Here is a 25216-nt window from a genome sequence, read left to right as displayed (position 1 = left end):
ATACAATCACAGGTTCCTAAGGGATATTTTTACCTTGACCTTGCCACACATTCATCCTGTGTTCACTCTATCTTAACTGATAAAAAAATGTCTTGAACTGCTAATACCTAGCCCGAGTAGCCTCTGAATACAAGCCAAAACAGTGGGAAGTCATTCATCTCCTCATCCTCTCTTCTTCTGCTTGGCTTGTGCAATACTTCCAAGCCAAGACACTTTTTTTCAGTGTAGCACTGCTGTCTTTAAAAAAAACACCACAGCGTGTTCAGAACCACGGACAGCACGTGGAAGAAGGCATACTGGTGGTGCTCTCTCTCTCTCTCTTTCTCTCTCTCTCTCTCTCTCTCTCTCTCGTGCGGTGCTTTGAAATGAACAAGTTTATGCCTCACAGGTTACTGTTTACATCAGGATCCTCAGAACAGAAAGTGTGCGCGACTAGATGAATGCCTCAGAGCGGTTTACTGCAAAAAGCAAGAAATCAACATAACATCAACATCATGCAGGTAAATCAAAAAAATATTACATGTATATTTTGATGTGTTGTTTTAATTGTTGGAATAGCCTAAACAAACTGCTCCGGCACATTCACTCTCAAGTTTGAGTTCAGTACGAGACAGATCTGCCAAATCCATGCGCACGTCATTCGTGCATTTCGTTACGGTAGAAAAAACTCATTGAGATATTGCATGTCTCATAAAGTGGAAGCACGTGAGTGTTGTTGAATCAATCAAGTGCAACAGTAACCAAACTGCTTGTTGATGCCATGGAAAAGTTGTCATATAAGCTGCTTGGTGTATGAAAATGTATGCACTCTGGATAAGAACGTCCGCTAAATGACCTAAATATAAATGTCAAATGTGTCACTGATATTGTACCTGCTCTGATAATGACTTTATTCTATGCCATGTTGTGAAAATGGCTAGGGTCAACTTAATTATATTGGTTCTTACCATCTGCAGTATTGTGTGTCAGTAGCTTAATTGCGTTGTAACCATGTACTACTCAATTAATTATGAGTATCAAATTCAAGCAGGCAATCACTATTTCATTTTTCAAGTTAAGACATTGTCCAAGGGAGGCATTCAGAAATCACTTAATGTATTTAATCAACTAATGGTGTGCATACTGATCTATAGAGTGACTGACTGTTGTTCAAACCATTGTAGCAGTTGTGCTAGACAGAAGTCTAGTAGCTGCAAAAAGCAATTTCATAATACAATTATTAAGCTTTTTGCTGAAGTTGTAAGGTACATGGGGGATTCTTCCTCTCTTGAAGGTGCTCAGCATTCTGTCAGATACAGTATGTAGACGTCACTCATTGCAGCTGCAGCTTGAGTTTGACTCTGTTTTCAGCCGTTGCCTTGCTGTTTTGAGCATTATGTTGAGATTTGACATTAAAACTTTTTGGGTTATGACAACTCCCTGTAGAAGCGCAATGTGTTTACTTGTTAATGTGCTAAAGGCTAATTGGTAAACAAACTGAAAAATATGGAGCTGAAATGTCATCTTGCTTTGAAGGAAAAACAGGTCAAGAAGTAGTTGCAATTGCCCTCCAGTTAATACACTGTAAATAATGTATAATACACAACCCCCCTGCATAACACACACACACACACACACACACACACACACACACACACACACACACACACACTGGGATTCTTAACTGTGATTTTTGATAATTGAACACATTTTTTGTTGTCTTCAAAGCAAATGCACAGATTTTGATTTAGACAAGAATCTGTAAGTCAGACGTGCATCTTCCAGATGTGTGAGGGGACTGACATGCATCTTCCAGATGTGTGAGGGGACTGACATGCATCTTCCAGATGTGTGAGGGGACTGACATGCATCTTCCAGATGTGGGAGGGGACAGACGTGCATCTTCCAGATGTGTGAGGGGACAGACGTGCATCTTCCAGATGTGTGAGGGGACAGACGTGCATCTTCCAGATGTGGGAGGGGACAGACGTGCATCTTCCAGATGTGTGAGGGGACAGACGTGCATCTTCCAGATGTGGGAGGGGACAGACGTGCATCTTCCAGATGTGTGAGGGGACTGACATGCATCTTCCAGATGTGGGAGGGGACAGACGTGCATCTTCCAGATGTGTGAGGGGACAGACGTGCATCTTCCAGATGTGTGAGGGGACAGACGTGCATCTTCCAGATGTGTGAGGGGACTGACATGCATCTTCCAGATGTGGGAGGGGACAGACGTACATCTTCCAGATGTGTGAGGGGACAGACATGCATCTTCCAGATGTGTGAGGGGACAGACATGCATCTTCCAGATGTGTGAGGGGACTGACATGCATCTTCCAGATGTGTGAGGGGACTGACATGCATCTTCCAGATGTGGGAGGGGACAGAAATGCATCTTCCAGATGTGTGAGGGGACAGACATGCATCTTCCAGATGTGGGAGGGGACAGACGTGCATCTTCCAGATGTGTGAGGGGACAGACATGCATCTTCCAGATGTGGGAGGGGACAGACGTGCATCTTCCAGATGTGTGAGGGGACAGACATGCATCTTCCAGATGTGTGAGGGGACAGACATGCATCTTCCAGATGTGTGAGGGGACAGACATGCATCTTCCAGATGTGTGAGGGGACAGACGTGCATCTTCCAGATGTGTGAGGGGACAGACATGCATCTTCCAGATGTGTGAGGGGACAGACGTGCATCTTCCAGATGTGGGAGGGGACAGACATGCATCTTCCAGATGTGTGAGGGGACAGACATGCATCTTCCAGATGTGTGAGGGGACAGACGTGCATCTTCCAGATGTGGGAGGGGACAGACGTGCATCTTCCAGATGTGTGAGGACACAGACGTGCATCTTCCAGATGTGGGAGGGGACAGACGTGCATCTTCCAGATGTGGGAGGGGACAGACGTGCATCTTCCAGATGTGTGAGGGGACTGACATGCATCTTCCAGATGTGGGAGGGGACAGACGTGCATCTTCCAGATGTGTGAGGGGACAGACGTGCATCTTCCAGATGTGTGAGGGGACTGACATGCATCTTCCAGATGTGGGAGGGGACAGACGTGCATCTTCCAGATGTGGGAGGGGACAGACGTGCATCTTCCAGATGTGTGAGGGGACTGACATGCATCTTCCAGATGTGGGAGGGGACAGACGTGCATCTTCCAGATGTGGGAGGGGACAGACGTGCATCTTCCAGATGTGTGAGGGGACTGACATGCATCTTCCAGATGTGGGAGGGGACAGACGTGCATCTTCCAGATGTGGGAGGGGACAGACGTGCATCTTCCAGATGTGTGAGGGGACAGACATGCATCTTCCAGATGTGTGAGGGGACAGACATGCATAGCGTGACACACAAGAGCAGTGTGATGATGAACCACAACTAAAGGCATTATCCCCTTGGCTTATGTAACAGTGACCTCATGTGATGTCCTTTTCCATCACTCATCTTGCAGCGGCTGTCCTATGTGGTGTGTCTACTAATGCATTACTGCACTTACTGAACAATATCACTTCCTCTCTGGGACAAAATGTTGACTGTGTTACAAATCAGGCATTCTTTCAGGGAGTGAAAAGGACAGAAAGCTCCACAGAAAGTGGTTGTTGAATAAGATCTTAAGAATCCACTCAACAAGTTTGCCAGGCAGTTTCACTAACTCCCAAGTTGTAATTAGACTGTGTTCCTTGCTAGATTCACATTGGGAAACAGAGAGGAGCCCTTGATCTTTGTGCCCGGAGTGGAGGTAACAATGGAGGAAAGGTTGATGGAGGGGAAACAAGGAGGAGGACATTATCATCAGCCCAGGGATTAGGAGCACTGTGTTCTTTTTTGTTTACTCTCTGTCCCTCTCTTTCTCTCACTCTCTCAGGTTGTTTCCACTGGCACTTTGTGACACTTTAAATAGAGCCTATGGTGAGAGGCGTCTACTTTTGTACAGAGCTTGTGGAACTAGCCCTGCGATGGATTCAGGGTCCATTAGTCTGTTTGAATTTGGTTGATGGTCAGGAAAGTATCCAATGCTCAAGTTAATAATAGCGTATTTGTGAGGGTGGAGGGTTCACACACCTAAATGTGAGCTGAAGAAAAGTAGTTGCATAATGATCATAAAGACACACTCCATTGCTCTAAGCAATGTCTTCTGCACAATGACGTGTAGAACTGCAATGCAAGCCTCTGTACAGCATCCCTTTTGTATGTACAGCATGCCTTCAAGACTTGCAGTCCACCCCCAAAAAATTGTCATACACTTTTACACTGCCTTCAGACAGTATTCACATTCCTTGACTTTTTCCATATTTTGTTGTGTTACAAAGAGGGATTAAAATGGATTGAATTTTCTTTTTTTTTGTCAACGATATACACAAAATACTCTAATGTCAAAGTGGAAGAAAAATTGTAACATTTGTAAAAAATAAAATAAAATAAAAATATATGTCTTGATTACATAAGTATTCAATCCCCTGAGTCAATACATGTTAGAATCACCTTTGTCAGTGATTACAGCTGTGAGTCTTTCTGGGTAAGTCTCTAAGGGCTTTCCACACCTGGATTGTGCAACATTTGCCCATTATTCTTTTCAAAATTCTTCAAGCTCTGTCATTGGTTGTTGACCATTGCTAGACAACAATTTTCCTGTATTGCCGTAGATTTTCAAGCAGATTTAAGTCAATTTTTTAACTCGGCCACTCAGGAACTGTCTTCTTGCAAAGCAACTCCAGTGTAGATTTGGCCTTGTGTTTTAGGTTAATGTTCTGCTGAAAGGTGAATTCATCTCCCATTGTCTGGTGGAAAGCAGACTGAACCTGGTTTTCCTCTAGGATTTTGCCTGTGCTTAGCTCCATTCCATTTATTTTTTATCCTGATAAACTCCCCAGTCCTTAACGATTACAAGCATACCCATAACATGATGCAACCACCACTATGCTTGAAAATATGGAGAGTGGTACTCAGTAATGTGTTCTGTTGGATTTGCCCCAGGCATAACACTTTGTATTCAGGACAAAAAGTAAATTGCTATGCCACATGTTTTGCAGTATTACTTTAGTGTTTGGTTGCAAACAGGATGCATTTTTTTTAAAGTATTTGTATTCTGGACAGGCTTCGTTCTTTTCACTCTGTCATATCACAGCCATTAAACTATGTAACTGTTTTAAAGTCACCATTGGCCTCACGGTGAAATCCCTAAGTGGTTTCCTTCCTCTCCGGCAACTAGGTGAATTTATTCACCATCCAAAGTGTAATGAATAACTCCACCATGCTCAAAGGGATATTCAATGTCCTTTTTTTACCCATCTACCAATAGGTGCCCTTCTTTACGAGGCGTTGGAAAACCTCTCTGGTCTATGTGGTTGAATCTGTGTTTGAAATTCACTGCTTGTCTGATGGACATTGCAGATAATTGTATGTGTGGGGTACAGAGATGAGGTAGTCATTCAAAAATCATGTTAACACTATATTTGCACACAGTGTGCACAACTTATTATGTGACTTGTTAAGCACATTCTTACTCCTGAATTTATTTAGGCTTACAAATGAGTTGAATACTTATTGACTCAAGACATTTCATCTTTTCGTTTTTAATGAATTGGTAAACATTTTGAAATACATAATTCCACTTTTGCATTATAGGGTATTGTGTGTAGGCCAGTGAAAGAACATCTAAATGTAATCCATTTTAAATTTAGGCTGTAACACATCAAAATGTGGAAAAGTTAAGGGGTGTGAATACTTTCTGAAGGCACTGTATCTTGGGACGTCCACAAAAGCAACGAGGGAGCGTTATGTAAATGATATAACCATTTCCACTGTAGTTGTCCCACTCTGTACTGTATTTTGACTGTGAGAGACACAGTGCACAGAGATCATATTTAATACAATATAATAACAGTGTTCTGAATTACAGTGCATCCCTCTGTGACAATAATCTGCTGATCCCAGCTGTTCCATGCAGCCAGGCGTTATGAGTACAACGGAAGCCTAGAGCAGATGTTCTCACCATAGGGGGCACAGCGCGCCAAGGTCTTGTGTGGGGTACGCGGGACCTGGCTTGATTGGGATTTTTTTTTTTCTCCGCGATTGTTTAGACCGATCTAAAACAGCGCATGCGTTTGTGATGCTTTAGGCCAGAACCAAGTGGTAAAATGCCAGAGGAAGATGCTACTCTGATGCACATGGGAACATCAGAGGGGTTTGTCTCTATGACAGAAGCTGAGGTTCAACCATCTACAGTCGAGGAGTCAAAGAAATTAGACTTTGCTTGGAAGTGATCTTATGTGGGACTCTGTTGCGATCATTTGATCTGTTCACTTTCTGTAAAAGAAAATATGTAGAATTAAATGGAGGGTTCATTTTAATTATCATAATAAAAACATATGTAGTAGCGGAATAACATTTGGGGAAATCGGGTCCAGACAGTTTCCTTATCCATGATCATTATTATTATTATTAAATATACTATCTAAAATATGTCATGAGTCTTTTTAAACTAAGTAGAATTGTAGGAAATGAGTTTAAAAACCCTCAAATTAAACAAAATCAAGCTGGTGGTGTATTTAATATAGGCTATCTCAATAGACAATAATAATAATACAAAAGGGGTCTTTGGCGTGTGAAAATGTGAAAAAGGGGCACTTGTCAAAAAAGGTTTTGCAACACCCTGCACTAAAGGGTCTGTGATTTACCAGCCAGTAGCACTGTACACTGAAGCTTCTCCACTGCTGGCCCCTTCCTCACCAAACTATACAAAACCGGAATAAATAGTTACAATTGCTTAGGAAATATGTAAAAGGAGCTCTTTCCCAGAAGGTCACAGTAGTTGAGGAACCACTCAGGCCTGTAGATCTAAACAGAAAGAGTTTCATACATTGCGATTTCAGACTCAGTGGACACGTTGACAAGATTCAAAAGTAACCACATCGTTGCTTCTATTGGATTGTTCATTGAACAATTCATCCAGGCAAATAAAATATATCTTTTTTTCCCCTTTTCTCACCTGTCGTGAAATCTGCTTTAGCTCGCCAATAGGAGAAAGGAAGCAGGATTGATTGAGAGAGGAAGAGACATCTTGGAGGAGTGTATGGGGACTATGGAGACAATTTGAAGTATTTCTGTAAGAAAGCGAAAATGTATTTGCTTGTCCAAGTATGTATTATTTAATAAATAAACATTTCTCTTTGGAATATTTCTCCCACAAGAAAATGTCCCTTGTGCATTGTTCAGGTCAGGGCAGGGAAAGTTCATCATTAGGGCTTGTGATCACCCAGACAATCTGTATTTAGCAGTCCTGTTATGAGCCAGTTCTACTGGAGTGGTGAGTACCACCTCACTGTGATTCATGGCAAGAGAAGAAGGGGAAGGATGCTGTATCTGTGTTGCATGTCAATGAGCTCTGTGTACACTGTGTTCTCCTACTCTGTCAGGACCAAGGGAGAGACTACAAGCTCCACACACACAGGGAGAAAGAGGGGCTGACAATGAAGAGGGCATGTGTTGATGACATGTGTGGTGATCCGCGGATGGTGCAGTCGCCCGCAGTGTGCATGATGAGTTGGATTATTAAGGGAGGAAAGTTAAACCCTGCTGCATCTCCCACATGTCAGGCTAAACGTTAATAATGTAGTACTGCGGATGCCAGGGCCTACAATTATCCACTGTTGAGATGACATACACTAAGTATACAAAACATTAAGAACACCTGTTCTTTCCATGACATAGACTGGACCAGGTGAATCCAGATGAAAGCTATGATCCCTTATTGATGTTGTTTGTTAAATCCACTTCACTCAGTGTAGATGAAGGGAAGGAAACAGGTTACAGAAGGACTTTTAAGCCTTGAGACAATTAGGACATGGAACTGTACCGCTGCTGGGTTTTTCCACCTTCAACAGTTTCCCGTGTGTATCAAGAATGGTCCACCACCCAAAGGACATCCAGCCAACTTGACGCAATTGTAAGTAGCATAAGAGTCAACATGGGCCAGCATCCCTGTGGAACGCTTTCAAAACCTTATAGAGTCCATGCCCCAACGAATTGAGGCTCTTCTGAGGGCAAAAGGGGGTGCAACTCAATATTAGGAAGGTGTTCCTAATGTTTGGTACACTCAGTGTATACTGTATTGTTGACAGTGTGTGTGAAGAATAGTTCAGCACCCACAGATAGTGGTCAACGTGATCAATAAGAAGAACAGTTTGCTGCAGAGCAATGTGGACAAACCATTTACCCTGCATGCATATCATGTACCAACCCTTCCTGGATTCGATGCCATGTTGCCAGCGTAAGCAAGAAGCTGCATTTGTTTATCGCTCAGGAGGCGACAGTTGACACCATGGTTCAGTGTAGTCATTTGAGGGTGGTGTGTGTGTATGTGTGTGTGGGGGATGGTCTCTCTTGTCCTGGTGTTTAACACATGGCTGGTAATCAGTGTGTAACACATGGCCGGTAATCAGTGTGTAACACATGGCCGGTAATCAGTGTGTAACACATGGCTGGTAATCAGTGTGTAACACATGGCTGGTAATCAGTGTGTAACACATGGCCGGTAATCAGTGTGTAACACATGGCTGGTAATCAGTGTGTAACACATGGCTGGTAATCAGCGTGTAACACAGGGCTGTTAATCAGTGTTTAACACATGGCTGTTAATCAGTGTTTAACACATGGCTGGTAATCAGCGTGTAACACATGGCTGGTAATCAGCGTTTAACACATGGCTGGTAATCAGCGTGTAACACATGGCTGGTAATCAGCGTGTAACACATGGCTGGTAATCAGCGTGTAACACATGGCTGGTAATCAGCGTGTAACACATGGCTGGTAATCAGCGTGTAACACATGGCTGGTAATCAGCGTGTAACACATGGCTGGTAATCAGCGTTTAACACATGGCTGGTAATCAGCGTGTAACACATGGCTGGTAATCAGCGTTTAACACATGGCTGGTAATCAGCGTGTAACACATGGCTGGTAATCAGCGTGTAACACATGGCTGGTAATCAGTGTTTAACACATGGCCGGTAAATCAGCGTGTAACACAGGGCTGTTAATCAGTGTTTAACACATGGCTGGTAATCAGTGTGTAACACATGGCTGGTAATCAGCGTGTAACACATGGCTGGTAATCAGTGTTTAACACATGGCTGGTAATCAGTGTTTAACACATGGCCGGTAATCAGTGTGTAACACATGGCCGGTAATCAGTGTTTAACACATAGCCGGTAATCAGTGTTTAACACATGGCCGGTAATCAGTGTGTAACACATAACCGGTAATCAGTGTTTAACACATAGCTGGTAATCAGTGTTTAACACATGGCCGGTAATCAGTGTGTAACACATGGCCGGTAATCAGTGTGTAACACATGGCCGGTAATCAGTGTTTAACACATGGCTGGTAATCAGTGTGTAACACATGGCTGGTAATCAGTGTGTAACACGTGGCTGGTAATCAGCGTGTAACACGTAGCTGGTAATCAGTGTTTAACACATGGCCGGTAATCAGCGTGTAACACATGGCTGGTAATCAGCGTGTAACACATGGCTGGTAATCAGTGTGTAACACATGGCCGGTAATCAGTGTGTAACACATGGCCGGTAATCAGTGTGTAACACATGGTCGGTAATCAGTGTTTAACACATGGCTGGTAATCAGTGTTTAACACATGGCTGGTAATCAGTGTTTAAAACATGGCCGGTAATCAGCGTGTAACACATGGCTGGTAATCAGTGTTTAACACATGGCCGGTAATCAGTGTTTAACACATGGCCGGTAATCAGTGTGTAACACATAGCCGGTAATCAGTGTTTAACACATGGCCGGTAATCAGTGTTTAACACATGGCCGGTAATCAGTGTGTAACACATAGCCGGTAATCAGTGTTTAACACATAGCCGGTAATCAGTGTTTAACACATGGCCGGTAATCAGTGTGTAACACATGGCCGATAATCAGTGTTTAACACATGGCCGGTAATCAGTGTGTAACACATGGCCGGTAATCAGTGTTTAACACATGGCCGGTAATCTGTGTTTAACACATGGCCGTTAATCAGTGTTTAACACATGGCCGGTAATCAGTGTGTAACACATGGCTGGTAATCAGTGTTTAACACATGGCCGGTAATCAGTGTTTAACACATGGCCGGTAATCAGTGTGTAACACATAGCCGGTAATCAGTGTTTAACACATGGCCGGTAATCAGTGTTTAACACATGGCCGGTAATCAGTGTGTAACACATGGCCGGTAATCAGTGTAACACATGGCCGGTAATCAGTGTTTAACACATGGCCGTAATCAGTGTGTAACACATGGCCGGTAATCAGTGTTTAACACATGGCCGGTAATCAGCGTGTAACACATGGCCGGTAATCAGCGTTTAACACATGGCCGGTAATCAGCGTTTAACACATGGCCGGTAATCAGCGTTTAACACATGGCCGGTAATCAGCGTTTAACACATGGCCGGTAATCAGCGTTTAACACATGGCCGGTAATCAGTGTTTAACACATGGCCGGTAATCAGTGTTTAACACATGGCCGGTAATCAGTGTTTAACACATGGCCGGTAATCTGTGTGTAACACATGGCCGGTAATCTGTGTTTAACACATGGCCGTTAATCAGTGTGTAACACATGGCCGGTAATCAGTGTGTAACACATGGCCGGTAATCAGTGTGTAACACATGGCCGGTAATCAGTGTTTAACACATGGCCGGTAATCAGTGTTTAACACATGGCCGGTAATCAGTGTGTAACACATAGCCGGTAATCAGTGTTTAACACATGGCCGGTAATCAGTGTTTAACACATGGCCGGTAATCAGTGTTTAACACATGGCCGGTAATCAGTGTGTAACACATAGCCGGTAATCAGTGTTTAACACATAGCCGGTAATCAGTGTTTAACACATGGCCGGTAATCTGTGTTTAACACATGGCCGGTAATCAGTGTATAATAACCTCTACCGAGCACCTACCCCGGGTCCGGGAGCACCCCCCACCCCCCCCCCCACACTGATTAGCATCGCTAGCATAGCGTCACAATTAAATAGTAGCATCTAAATATCATTAAATCACAAGTCCAAGACACCTAATGAAAGATACAGATCCTGTGAATAAAGCCACCATTTCAGATTTTTAAAATGTTTTACAGGGAAGACACAATATGTAAATCTATTAGCTAAACACTTTAGCAAAAATCACCATTTTTCTTGTCCACCATTTTCTCTCAACACCAGTAGCTATCACCAATTCGGCTAAACTAAGATATTGATAGCCCCTAACCAAGAAAAAACCTCCTCAGATGACAGTCTGATAACATATTTATGGTATAGGATAGGTTTTGTTAGAAAAATGTGCATATTTCAGGTAGATGTCATAGGTTACAATTGCACCCACCGTCACAAATGGACTAGAATAATTACAATGAGCAACGTGTTTACCTAACTACTAATCATCAAACATTTCGTAAAAATACACAGCATACACTAATCGAAAGACACAGATCCTGTGAATACAGACAATATTTCAGATTTTCTAAGTGTCTTACAGCGAAAACACAATAAATCGTTATATTAGCATACCACATATGCAAACGTTACCAGAGCATTGATTCTAGCCAAAGAGAGCGATAACGTAAACATCGCCAAAATATATTAATTTTTTCACTAACCTTCTCAGAATTCTTCCGATGACACTCCTGTAACATCACATTACACAATCCATATAGAGTTTGATCGAAAATGTGCATATTTAGCGGCACAAATCGTGCTTACACAATGGAAATACTGTCCAACTACTCAAGCAATCTGCCCGGCAGCATCATGATAATACAACTATTTTTATCGAAAACTATTCATAAACTTGACTAAAAAAATACAGGTTGGACATGAAATGAAAGATGTATTAGTTATTAATGCAACCGCAGAGTTAGATTTTTAAAATTAACGTTACTAGACATACAGTGTGCGTTACAGCCAGACTAGTGACGCAATAACGGCGTCACTAATCACCATTATTGAGTTTACATTTTTCCACATAAAAACGGAATAACATCATAAATAGCTCTTACTTTTCGACGAGCTTCCATCAGAATCTTGCCATGGTGGTTCTTTGTCCAAAAGAATCGTTGCTTGGTTGTAAAACGTTGCATTCAACTTATGATATAGCAGCTAACTATAGCTAACAATTGCTAACATTAGCTAACGTGTCCAAATCCTCAATACGCAATACTGAGGAAATTCCGAAAAATAGCAATATACTCGCATAATCTGATATAACTCGGTTTCAAATAGCTTCGTTATGATGTTTCTAACACCTATATCAAATTAAATTACAGACTGATATATCTAAAGTTCCTTACTGAGCGCTCGAAAATGGCATGCCCAGGTCTCTCTCTGCGTAAAGTTCAACGTCGAAAAGATGGCGTACCTCACTCCTTGGTCTTTTATAACCTCTGAGAGTTACGTAGGAACCCCATTCCACTTCTCATTGCTTACTGACATCCAGGGGAAGGCGGGTGCAGTTCGTGTCGTTCCATAGGATATACACACCCCTTGAAACTGAACTGAGATGGATTTCGCTGTAGAAAAAGTTCTGTTCCACTCAGAGACATAATTCAAACGGCTATAGAAACTGGATAGTGTTTTCTATCCAATAATAACAATAATATGCATATTGTACGATCAAGAATTGAGTAGGAAGCCGTTTCATCTGTAGAGACAATTATGCTAATTTGAAACAGCACCCCCTATAGTCGCAAGAAGAACACATGGCCGGTAATCTGTGTTTAACACATGGCCGGTAATCAGTGTTTTTAACACATGGCTGGTACTCAGTCTTTTTAACACATGGCTGGTACTCAGTGTTTAACACATGGCTGGTACTCAGTGTTTAACACATGGCCGGTACTCAGTGTTTTTAACACATGGCTGGTAATCAGTGTTTAACACATGGCTGGTAATCAGTGTTTAACACATGGCTGGTACTCAGTGTTTTTAACACATGGCTGGTACTCAGTGTTTTTAACACATGGCTGGTACTCAGTGTTTAACACATGGCTGGTACTCAGTGTTTAACACATGGCTGGTACTCAGTGTTTAACACATGGCTGGTACTCAGTGTTTAACACATGGCTGGTACTCAGTGTTTAACACATGGCTGGTACTCAGTGTTTAGCACATGGCTGGTACTCATCCCCACCATGGCAGCTGACTCTGATCTTTTATTTATGCTGTTTTAAGGAGTGTGAATTATTGAGTGAGTTCCTCAGTGCTCTGTGCGCCTTGGCTTCCTTTCATATTCAAATAGGAGATGAGGAGATTACGAGGGGGCTGGGAATCCCCGGATATTTTGCTCCATTCTCTCTTCAAATACTGTAACAAAACAAGAACGCATGTGTGCAGCCATGCACATGCATACACACACACACACACACACACACTCACTCACTCACTCACTCACACACTCACACACTCACACACTCACTCACTCACTCACTCACTCACACACACACACACACACACACACACACACACACACACACACACACACACACACACACACACACACACACACACACACACACACACACACACACACACACACACACACACACACACACACACACACACACACACACACACACACACACATACATTAACAGAGAATATGTTTTACATAGTCACACCCATACATACTAGTGGGCCTTCCATTCCCCATCAATCCAGGAGTTTTAAAGCTTCCTCTCTCCTTATCTAGTATTTTCTTCATCCATGTCATCCTACAGCCCATCCTCCTCTTATCTTCAGTCACAGCATCCTGTATTTTCTTCATCCATGTCATCCTACAGCCCATCCTCCTCTTATCTTCAGTCACAGCATCCTGTATTTTCTTCATCCATGTCATCCTACAGCCCATCCTACTCTTATCTTCAGTCACAGCATCCTGTATTTCTTCAGCCTCTGTGAATTGACTGTAACTTTGATACAGTGGGGCAAAAAAGTATTTAGTCAGCCACCAATTGTGCAAGTTCTCCCACTTAAAAAGATGAGAGAGGCCTGTAATGTTCATCATAGATACACTTCAACTATGACAGACAAAGTGAGGGAAGAAAATCCAGAAAATCACATTGTAGGATAGGTAAGCAGCTTGGTTTGAAGAAATCAACTGTGGGAGCAATTACTAGGAAATGGAAGACATACAAGACCACTGATAATCTCCCTCGATCTGGGGCTCCACGCACGCAAGATCTCACCCCGTGGGGTCAAAATGATCACAAGAACGGTGAGCAAAAATCCCAGAACCACACGGGGGGACCTAGTGAATGACCTGCAGAGAGCTGGGACCAAAGTAACAAAGCCTACCATCAGTAGCACACTACGCCGCCAGGGACTCAAATGCTGCAGTGCCAGACGTGTCTCCCTGCTTAAGCCAGTACATGTCCAGGCCCGTCTGAAGTTAGCTAGAGAGCATTTTGGATGATCCAGAAGAAGATTGGGAGAATGTCATATGGTCAGATGAAAGCAAAATAGAACTTTTTGGTAAAAACTCAACTCGTCGTGTTTGGAGGACAAAGAATGCTGAGTTGCATCCAAAGAACACCATACCTACTGTGAAGCATGGGGGTGGAAACATCATGCTTTGGGGCTGTTTTTCTGCAAAGGGACCAGGACGACTGATCCGTGTAAAGGAAAGAATGAATGGGGCCATGTATCGTGAGATTTTGAGTGAAAACCTCCTTCCATCAGCAAGGGCATTGAAGATGAAACGTGGCTGGGTCTTTCAGCATGACAATGATCCCAAACACACCGCCCGGGCAACGAAGGAGTAGCTTCGTAAGAAGCATTTCAAGGTCCTGGAGTGGCCTAGCCAGTCTCCAGACCTCAACCCCATAGAAAATCTTTGGAGGGAGTTGAAAGTCCGTGTTGCCCAGCAACAGCCCCAAAACATCACTGCTCTAGAGGAGATCTGCATGGAGGAATGGGCCAAAATACCAGCAACAGTGTGTGAAAACCTTGTGAAGACTTACAGAAAACGTTTGACCTCTGTCATTGCCAACAAAGGGTATATAACAAAGTATTGAGATAAACTTTTGTTATTGACCAAATACTTATTTTCCACCATAATTTGCAAATAAATTCATTAAAAATCCTACAATGTGATTTTCTGGATTTTTTTTCCTCATTCTTTTCCTCGTTCTGTCATAGTTAAAGTGTACCTATGATGAAAATTACAGGCCTCTCTCATCTTTTTAAGTGGGAGAACTTGCACAATTGGTGGCTGACTAAATACTTTTTTGCCCCACTGTGTGTGATCCTTATTGGAGCACATTGGATTTATAACTATGCACATTCCATTGTTTTATCACGCTTTATTCTAACCAGACAGTGTTGCTAGGTAATGCGTAGATGGTAAGTTGAAAGAATTGACAACTTTAAAGGATTTATTTTCATTTTGTTGTGTTACAGCTTGAATACAAAATGAATACATTTTTGCAAATGTGTTGAAAATAAAATACAGAAATGTTTCATTTACATAAGTATTCACACCCCTGGGTCAATACTTTGTAGCAGCACCTTTGGCAGCGATTACAGCTGTGAGTCTTTTCTTATCAAGTCTCTTTGAGTTTCCACACCTGGATTGTGCAATATTTGCCCATTATTCTTTAAAAAACTCTTCAAGCTCTGTCAAATTGGTTGTTGATCATTGCTAGACAACCATTTTCAGATCTTGACATATATTTTCAAGTAGATTTAAGTCAAAACTATAACTTGGCCACTCAGGAACATTCACTGTCTTCTCCTAAACTTTTTTGGGCTTGTCATAAGAAAAGGGTACCATGTCAGCGGCCTCCGAGTGTCCACCCTGACATTGGAAGGTTGGGAGTTCGATCCCCGGCCGAGTCATACCAAAGGCTGTGTAAAATGGGAGCTGATGTGTCTCTGCTGTTTGATACTCAGCATTAAGGAGATAGATTGTTTGATATTGAAAGAAAAAGAAGGCCCTGCAATTGATTAGCGTCCTGTCCAGGGAGTGTATTTGTACATCACATGCCAAGGCTCGTGCAAGGCTACTTATAAAGTGGTTGAATACTTATTGACGCAAGACATTTCAACTTTAAATTTTTTATTAATTTTGAAAAACGTAATTCCACTTTGACATTATGGGGTATTGACAAAAACATCTCTATTTAAGCCATTTTAAATTCAGGCTGTGACACAACTAAATGTGGAAAAAGTCCAGGGGTGTGAATAATTTCTGAAGGCACTGTAAAACTTTCGAAATACAGCCGCTATGATGCATTTTGCAAAAACGCACAATCATAGAGTATGATGCAAAATGCATGAACAACAATAGATTAATTAAACAAAAAGTGGAATAGGGATGGCTTAGGGATGGCTTATTTTTCTTAGATTATTTTATGCAGGGTTCTTTGTACACATTTTCCATAAAATCATGTTCTTTCTCTTCCTCCCCCTCTCTGTCCAGCCTATACATTCTCCTCTATGCATCCTCTAACCCGTCTGTACCAACAGTCTTCTCTGTAGTGTCCTTACCCCTCTCTCTGTCATCTGTTAACCCAGTTAATTCTGTGTCCCCCAGGCTGATGGAAAGGGAGTGGACGGTGGCCTGCTGCCTGATGCCAATGGGAAGGAGCCCAGCCCAGGAGGACAGAGGGAGGACAGAGGGAAATGGCAGAAGCCCCGAATCACTCGTAAATCTCTGATGAAGTGCTGCCTCGTCAAATGGATCATTGACAGCACCACAAACACTCAGGGGCCAGGTAGGTCAGGGACAGTGCCAGTGCCAGTGCCATACTTACATGAGGCTCAGTCATCCCAGCTACAGAGTTGTATGTGTTCTTTCCTGTGTGGGATAGCTGGGGTGGAGTGAAGGCGAAGGCAGAGGAGAGGGGGAGGGGGTGCAGGTAAGATTAATTTGAATGCGTCTACCCCATCTTATAGGACTATATTTTAAAACTCTATCATCTCTCTTGCTGTCTCTCAGTGGACTTCTACTGTTCTAGCCACTCATCTCTTTGTGTCACTTCAATATACTATCAATAAATCTCTATTCGTTCTCCACAATCCCAGCAAACTGATTGCTGTAGGCTTACTGCTGAGACTTGTTCTGTTAACTCTCCTGTAAACTCTCCTGTAAACTCTCCCACTCTCTCCTTTTTCTCTTCTTTCCTTTTCCTTTTAGTAGGGATTTAGAAAGCTTAAAATGATTATTGAAATAAAAGTCCCAGTGTTGACAGTAATGCACCAGTCATCTCTTACTGGAGGGAAGCTGCCTCCAGAAAGAAACTATGGCCAGTCATTTTGTCAAAAGGGTAATGATCAATTACTTTTTTTTCAAAGCCTTTGTGGATTATTTCTCATTAGATCCTTTGCTATACCCTTTTTCAGGAACACGTACAACACATGCAAAAAGAGAGACATCCAAGGCTATACACAATATTGTCAAGTAAATAAGGGTGTTGTTGAAAGAGTACATTATTATTTTTTTCTGTTCAGCACCTGAACCAGTTTGATATTTGTATTTTTTATGGGTGGAAGTATGAGCTGAATAAGGAGGGAATAGCAGAGTGTCTGTTACTGCTTATACCCCCGGTATGCCCTCGTTTTCTCTACCTATCTAAATTATTGACATTGCCCTTCTGTGCATGCAGACTGGGGCTAACATGTTCATGTGCACTCACCAGAGCGAAGAGACCCCCAACCACCATCCCGCCCCCCCATGTTAACCCCTCCGTCGCCCTGCCCTGCTTCAACTCTAAGCCCTTTCCAGTAAGGAACCACCAATACAACCATGTCTAGGCACTGCCATCTGCTGGATAGTATTAATCATTACATGACACAATATAAGTATTCCTATGCACCAGATGTTAGTCTCATACTCTGGCAGTCTTAGAACCTTTCGGAGGGAGGGAGGAAGGGAGGGAGGGAGGGAGGGAGGGAGGGAGGGAGGGAGGGAGGGAGGGAATGAGGGGGGGGGAGGGGTTGAACTGGGGGGCTGGGTCTTATGATTGACATTCTGGGGCTATGGGCCTTCATGACGTTCTCATTACTGTTGTTATTAATGTTTGCTCTTTAAGAGTGCAGAAATGCTGATATGCCAGCAATAAGCCTTGTCCATCTTTAATGTAAGAGTTAAGATAGATCAGCATTTCAGGAGCATGAACATTTTGCTGCTGTCTTGGTTTTCAATGGTCTATTACATGATCTAACCTTGTACTGTATGCATGAACACAAGGCTGCCTGACACTGTTGTGGCAGTTCATACGGTTATAGAGACATCAGTGGATTAAAAATGCTCTGTGATCATTCTGATGGTAGTGGTTTGGTCACCTGTGCTTGCTCTTTGTAGGAATGGAGTTGAAAGTGAGGGTACTGTTATCTTTAAAATACAAATGTTTGACATGTATGTGTTTGCAAAGTAGTACTCGGGAATTATGAACAGGGGCTCATTTGTGGGACTGTGTTCCCAGTGCAGTGGTGCAGCTGTGCTTCAGTGGTTTCCATACAGTGTCCACAAGGTGCAGCACCTTGATGTGCAGCACCTTGATGTGCTGCATAAAGACGATTGAGTCCAGTGGCTAACTCCATCTAAATCTCTCTCTGGTAAAATGCATTTCTGGCCTGTTCCCATTCCAGTCCTAAGACCAGTATTTTGCATCTCATTGATTTATCCTCCCCTGCTCCCTCTCTCAGCTCCTGCTTAAACTCTCTCCAATAAGATGTGCACACTCATCAGATGTGAACTCTACCTCTATTTGTATTTTTTACGGCCTCACACTCATGCACACCACAACTGATATCATGAAAGCATTGGTGGATTGTCAAGGAATGTTGCTAAAACTTTACAGTGACTTTGTAAGGAGTTCTGGGATAGGAAAAATAATTAGGGCACTCGGTCTACCTTCACTATTCCTCCTGTTTAAAGTCCCTTAATAAACTCAATTGAAATATCAGCTTTTGATATCAGTTTGTTGAATTAGAACCACAATGTGAGGTTTCTTTTTGAATCCAGTGTTAAGTTGGCTGTGTGAATGGGGAGGTAGACACAGGCAGCGCCACACAGGGCAGTGCAGACTCCTTCACTCTGAGTGCTGCTGGTCATATTCCAGCCATCAGTGGATGTGGATCAATGCCTGGTTTACAGCTTTACATCATCCTTGAAATGCCTGGGGAAACAAGCAAACGCTCAGACCGTCAATTAGAAACTATTAGTAAAAAAACAACACATCATCCCTCCGGTCTCGCTGCCCTACTCCCCTCTCTCTCTCATCTTCCTCACCTGCTCCAACTGGAGACTGCACTAGAGGGAGAATTCCTGTCTTGATGGACCTGTAGGACAGACTTACCCAAAATGGGAGACACAGAGGGTTCAGCCCTTAACTGGTGCAGAATGTGTACTACGGAAGATACTTCACAGAGGATGGAGATATTTGGGAGATGAGGAATCAAGTGGTATACGTTTGTTTTCAACTCAATACCATGCACTGGACTTGAATTTAGAGGGACTTTTTGAAGACAAGAAGATATTATCATCAAACTCACCTTTTTGCCTTTGCTGGATAACAAGGGGTTAAATGAAGGGCACCTGAAACAGAGTGACTGTTAATGGATCTCTACTTTCACTGGATCTTTTTATTTATTTATTTTTTTTTTTTATCCCATTTTCTCCCCAATTTTTCGTGGTATCCAATCGCTAGTAATTACTACCTTGTCTCATCGCTACAACTCCCGTACGGGCTCGGGAGAGACGAAGGTCGAAAGCCATGCGTCCTCCGAAGCACAACCCAACCAGCCGTACTGCTTCTTAACACAGCGCGCCTCCAACCCAGAAGCCAGCCGCACCAATGTGTCGGAGGAAACACCGTGTACCTGGCCCCCCTTGGTTGGCGCGCACTGCGCCCGGCCCGCCACAGGAGTCGCTGGAGCGCGATGAGACAAGGATATCCCTACCGGCCAAACCTTCCCTACCCCGGACGACGCTATGCCAATTGTGCGTCGCCCCACGGACCTCCCGGTCGCGGCCGGCTGCGACAGAGCCTGGGCGCGAACCCAAAGACTCTGGTGGCGCAGTTAGCACTGCGATGCAGTGCCCTAGTCCACTGCCCCACCCGGGAGGCCTTTCACTGGATCTTTACCTTGTTCATCACGAGGAGCATCGTCACCTGAGAGTTCACTTCCTTTAACACTGTGTGTGGGTGGAGAAATGGGGGGAGTAAAGTGTGACCAATAGATTTCAGTGTTCGCAGCTATTTTTCAGACATCTTGTTCAATTGTTTGTTTTGATGTTTTCTTAGACACACACATCCAGCAGCAAACATTTGTTAAGTTGTGGAAAACGCATCCAATATGTTCAGAGCTGGCCAATAGCAAGCGGATAAAGGTTCTTATTCAAACAAGTCAGCCATGGTGCTGGAAGGCATGGAACTGATTGCAATTACTGTAGTCATTGGCCTGTTTTTTGTAGTGTTCAAGCAGTTTGGTGCCTGGGAGCCCTTGACATTAGATGGTAAGTAACAAGGAGAGACTCTACAGTGCCCTGTTCTTTTCAAGGCCCTCATATTCCTCACAGATAGACAGAAGCTTCTTGTACTGTGTTGTTGATAGTTGAAGATATAAATGGATTTCAGTGTTGTCACTTTATGAGAGAAGACGGGCTTCCACTGCAACTCTAGACAAACTGCCTCAAGACATCGAAGGTTTCATGTCTTATTACTGGTTTATAGAGAAAGAAACAACTTAAACCAAAATATTGTGACTGTCTGGCTTAATCTGATTGTATATGTTCCCCCCTTCTCACTTCCCTATACTTCAATCTCTCCCCTGTCTTCCTCTCCCCATTCCTCGCGATGTTTGTTTGTATTTCATAGATGGTGAGCACACACACAGCAGTAACTCCCTGTATTTGTCATTTCTTTTTGTCATTCACTCATTATCCTCTCCCACTTTATTGTTCACCTGTCCACCTTCTTTTTGCCAAAAAATTGTACACCATTTTCATCAAATCCAATTTCTCTGTTACCCACCACACAAATTCCTCTCCCTCCCAATTTGTTCTGATTGTCCCGTCTTCCTCTCCTGATTTCGACCTTTCTCATCCGCTCCCGTCCTATTCTTGCCTCTCACCTGATCCACATTCTCCCCTCCCTTTCACCTCTCCCCTTCTCCCGACTCTCCTTCATTTCCCTGGGTTCTCCTCCTCTCTCTCTCTTTCCCTCTCCTCTCTCAAACAGAGAGTAGCGACTGTGAATTGGAGCTTTCTACTGTTCGTCACCAGCCTGAAGGCTTGGAACAGCTCCAGGTCCAAACCCAGTTCACCAAGAAGGAGTTGCAGTCACTCTACAGAGGCTTTAAAAACGTGCGACTGGGACTTGGCTGGGCGTAGAGCACCGAGTGGGAGTGGGGTAGAGGATAAACACACTGTTAGGGACTTGAAGGACTGCAAAGATATCATCTCACAATGTGTTTGATATACTTGCATAGCTACACACATTTATTTACACAGATATTTACACTCACTCACTACAAGCTGTTACACATATATTAGCCGATAACAAACCGTTAGATATATCTATTTTCATAGATATTTAACTACATTTATAAATGCATACAGGGCATACAAGTTAAAAGCACTTAGGACTTATTAAATATATTTTAATTTCCCTCTGAACAGGAGTGTCCCAGCGGGCTGGTGGATGAGGAGACTTTCAAGAACATCTACTCACAGTTCTTCCCCCAGGGAGGTAGGAGTCTGCCCTCAAGTGATGTAAGGGAGGCACAATGTAATAGTACTGCAGATAGGTGGGAAACTCCCTTTCAGCTGCTGCTACGTTGTCAGCTCTTTAAATGGGCTGTGATTTAATAGAGAGCATTATCCTACTGTTTTGTAATCAACATTTGATAAGAAATGAAAGATTCTGACAACTCAGAACCTCACCTATTGATTTATATATGCTATAAAGACTGACCCATTTCACCCAGAGCGACCATCAAAGTGGATAAAAGTGGAAAGAGAATAAATAACCAGCTGTCACCCACTGTATACCTGCCTAATGTTAACTACATTATTGGTATCCCTTCTCAGATGCCACCACATATGCACATTTCCTGTTCAACGCATTTGACATGGACAGAAATGGCTCTATCCGTTTTGAGGTAAGCAAAGCTCCTTTTAAGTTAGGTCAGTTGTCCTCTCATATAAAACTTTCCAGAACAATCAACCTTAGCCATCCCGATAACCTGCTCAATCTAAAAAACAAACTCCCTTCAGTAGATGAAATCTGTTACTTCGACAGTCAGTAAGGTTTTCTATGTTTTTTTGCAGGACTTTGTGATTGGACTATCTGTACTGCTCAGAGGTTCAGAAACAGAGAAACTCCGGTGGGCCTTCAATCTATATGATATCAACAAGGATGGCTACATCACCAAGGAGGTACAGTGTAAGGTCGTGCATTTCCTGTTTGTTGCATAGAGATGCTCTTCTGCTAGACATAACACTCCAAGACCTGGTGCTGACTCATGACTGTATGTGTGTGTGTGTGTGTGTGTGTGTGTGTGTGTGTGTGTGTGTGTGTGTGTGTGTGTGTGTGTGTGTGTGTGTGTGTGTGTGTGTGTGTGTGTGTGTGTGTGTGTGTGTGTGTGTGTGTGTACGTGTACGTGTAAACCTGTGTACAGGAGATGTTGGCCATAATGACGTCCATCTATGACATGATGGGCAGGTATACCTCTCCCAGTGTACGAGATGTTGATCCATCTGAGCATGTGGACAAGTTCTTTCAGGTACATAAACCCCCAGTGTATGACCCCCTCCCATCCCACCCCCATGTCTAACATTTCACGTTGATTAACACCTTCTGTCCTTATGTTTGTGTTGTTTCTGTCCTAAAGATTTATTGTTTGGCTATTGTGTAATAAGAACTCTTGCCTGTTTGAGTTTTCCCAACCTAAAAGCTTCACATTTTGTTACTGTGGAAGCGCACAACTGGCCCAGCGTCGTTAGGGTTAGGCCGGGGTAGGACATCATTGTAAATAAGAATTTGTTTGTACCTGACTTGCCTAGTTAAATAAAGGTTAAATAAAATTTAAAAAATTGTAGTTCTGTATGTAATCGTATAAGATATTTAATGGCTAGCTTTTTCAGAAAATGGATCGGAACAGAGACGGGGTGGTGACCATTGATGAGTTCATAGAGACTTGTCAGAAGGTAAACACATCCTCCACAATCTTTACTGATGAAAAGATGTACTGTACATCATGTTAGAATGCCCAGACAAGCCACATGCTAGTACATGGCTTTAACTTGCCTGGCTAACATTTCAGGTATTCCTGTAGCTGGCAGACAGCAGGTTAGCTGACAGGTTTGTCTTACAGAACCTGTTCATGTCAGAGGAACACAAAGCATATGAAGAGCTAAGAACAGTTCTGCCATAAGTAGTGTTCAATTGACATTGTGTCCTTAACAAACGATTCCTCATCTTTTCATTTCTCTCACCAGGATGAAAATATCATGGCCTCCATGCAGCTCTTTGAGAACGTCATCTAGGTCTAGGAACGGACGGAGAACATGGATAGAAGTATAAGTCCTGATGACCTTTTATTGCTTCCGATACCAGACCCTACAAGCCCCTCTACACTTTAACCCCTCACCGTTTGATCATTGAAAAATATTTACACACATCGAAATAAGGACAGTAAACATTTGGCAGGGGGCATAGGGAAATGACCTTTTAAACGTTTGATTCCACTACGTATGGGAAAATAATCCCTACAATGGTTCTATTGACAGTTCTACTTTCCTTACCATGGACACCCAGGGAATGGCAACATAAAAATGGAAATGTTAGTACACTGTACAGAACTGCCCATGTCTGAACAGATTATGATCCTTTGCATGTTTGCCTGAGGCTAGTGTACGTTAATGTTAACACAGAGGAATGCAAATATGAATATTGTTATTGAGTAGGCTGAAACCTAATATTGTATTTGTGTGTGTGTGTGTGTGTGTGTGTGTGTGTGTGTGTGTGTGTGTGTGTTTGGGGTCACAAAACTGGATACCTAGGATAAGTATCCACTCAATAGCTTGGAAATGTAAAAGCTTTTTACATTGCACCCCCCCCCCCCCCTCCCCCCCACCCGGGTATAGCTCATCAGCATCATGATAGGAAGGTGGGATTTATTGATGTTGCCATATCATATATCATGCCACCATACGTCCCAGCCGTCCCGGCACCTACAGCCTACGTCATCTACTCATTGCATACCCGGAGAGGGAATGTATTTTAAAATGTTGAATATCACTTTCATTCCCGAATGAATTTGCACTTTTAATATAAAGTGACCTGTAAATTGCATGATATTTTTCAATGGGATTTTATGTAACTTTCACAGAAAGTGGTTATTTTCCTGTGGAAGTAAATGTTTATGAATGACCCCCAGGTGTGTAATTACAATGTCAATTGATTCCCTGAGGGACAGTTGAAGATTACTTGCACTTTGACTATATATATATATAGGCTCTTTTCCAAGTTCAAAATTATACACATTCAACACTGGTCATGCTGTCAATGAAGCCTGATTTGTGCCCCGCCTAAAACAACTGTTAACTCGGAACAGCGAAAACTTGACTTCCGTGAGTTCAAGACAACTTGTAAATCGGGAATAAATAAACTCCAACTGGGAAAATACGTTTTGAATGGTCATACAACTTGGAATTGTAAATCCGGTCTCTTTCAGGAGCTACGACCTGAAGATCAATGAGGTCATCATGATTCAACCTTGTTTTTTTCAGAGTTCCCTGTTGTTTTGAAAGCACCATAAATCCAGAAAATGACAGACTTTGATGACCAAATTTGCCCATGAAGGACCAGCATGCCACCTTCCTGTTCAAGTGAGCACAGCACAACACGTTGAGTCCAAAAATGTATTGTACGCTGCTGCAGAAATTATGTAATATGCCAGGGAGATATGTATACTGTAGCTAAGAAAGTAATAGTAAGTGTATATTGTGTAATAAGATGTTAATAGCCCATGTGCCTCACCCTAATAATTTGGTCTATTTACAACTCTTAATTTCGCCTACTGTTCTGACTTGGTGGTGCACATGTAGCCTATAACCTGTTTTAGAGAAATGTAATCATTGAATATTGTAAGAGCTTTCATTGTCTGCTTATATGCCCCCTTTATTTATCCTACGGTTCTGACTTGGTGT

At 42.8% G+C, this 25216-nt stretch overlaps 1 protein-coding gene across 2 annotated transcripts; it reads left to right on the top strand.

Moving 5' to 3' along the window:
- Positions 1-201: 201 nt before the first annotated feature.
- LOC129818579 (calsenilin-like) lies at positions 202-24692 on the top strand. 2 transcript variants are annotated; one of them, XM_055874619.1, is made up of 9 exons: positions 202-500; positions 16592-16772; positions 21243-21367; positions 21683-21752; positions 22094-22164; positions 22334-22441; positions 22684-22788; positions 23150-23212; positions 23504-24692. In XM_055874619.1, exons 1-9 carry the CDS (start codon positions 441-443, stop codon positions 23549-23551), a joined length of 831 nt encoding a protein of 276 aa, XP_055730594.1. In that variant the 5' UTR covers positions 202-440; the 3' UTR covers positions 23552-24692. The 2 variants fall into 2 exon arrangements, with proteins under 2 accessions (XP_055730594.1, XP_055730595.1); XM_055874620.1 differs by lacking the exons at positions 202-500; positions 16592-16772 and adding an exon at positions 19649-20518.
- Positions 24693-25216: the final 524 nt, after the last annotated feature.

This window comes from Salvelinus fontinalis, chromosome 21, assembly GCF_029448725.1.
Source record: "Salvelinus fontinalis isolate EN_2023a chromosome 21, ASM2944872v1, whole genome shotgun sequence".
Classification (NCBI taxonomy): Eukaryota; Metazoa; Chordata; class Actinopteri; order Salmoniformes; family Salmonidae; genus Salvelinus; species Salvelinus fontinalis.
This window is presented reverse-complemented; position numbering and strand designations above follow the sequence as displayed.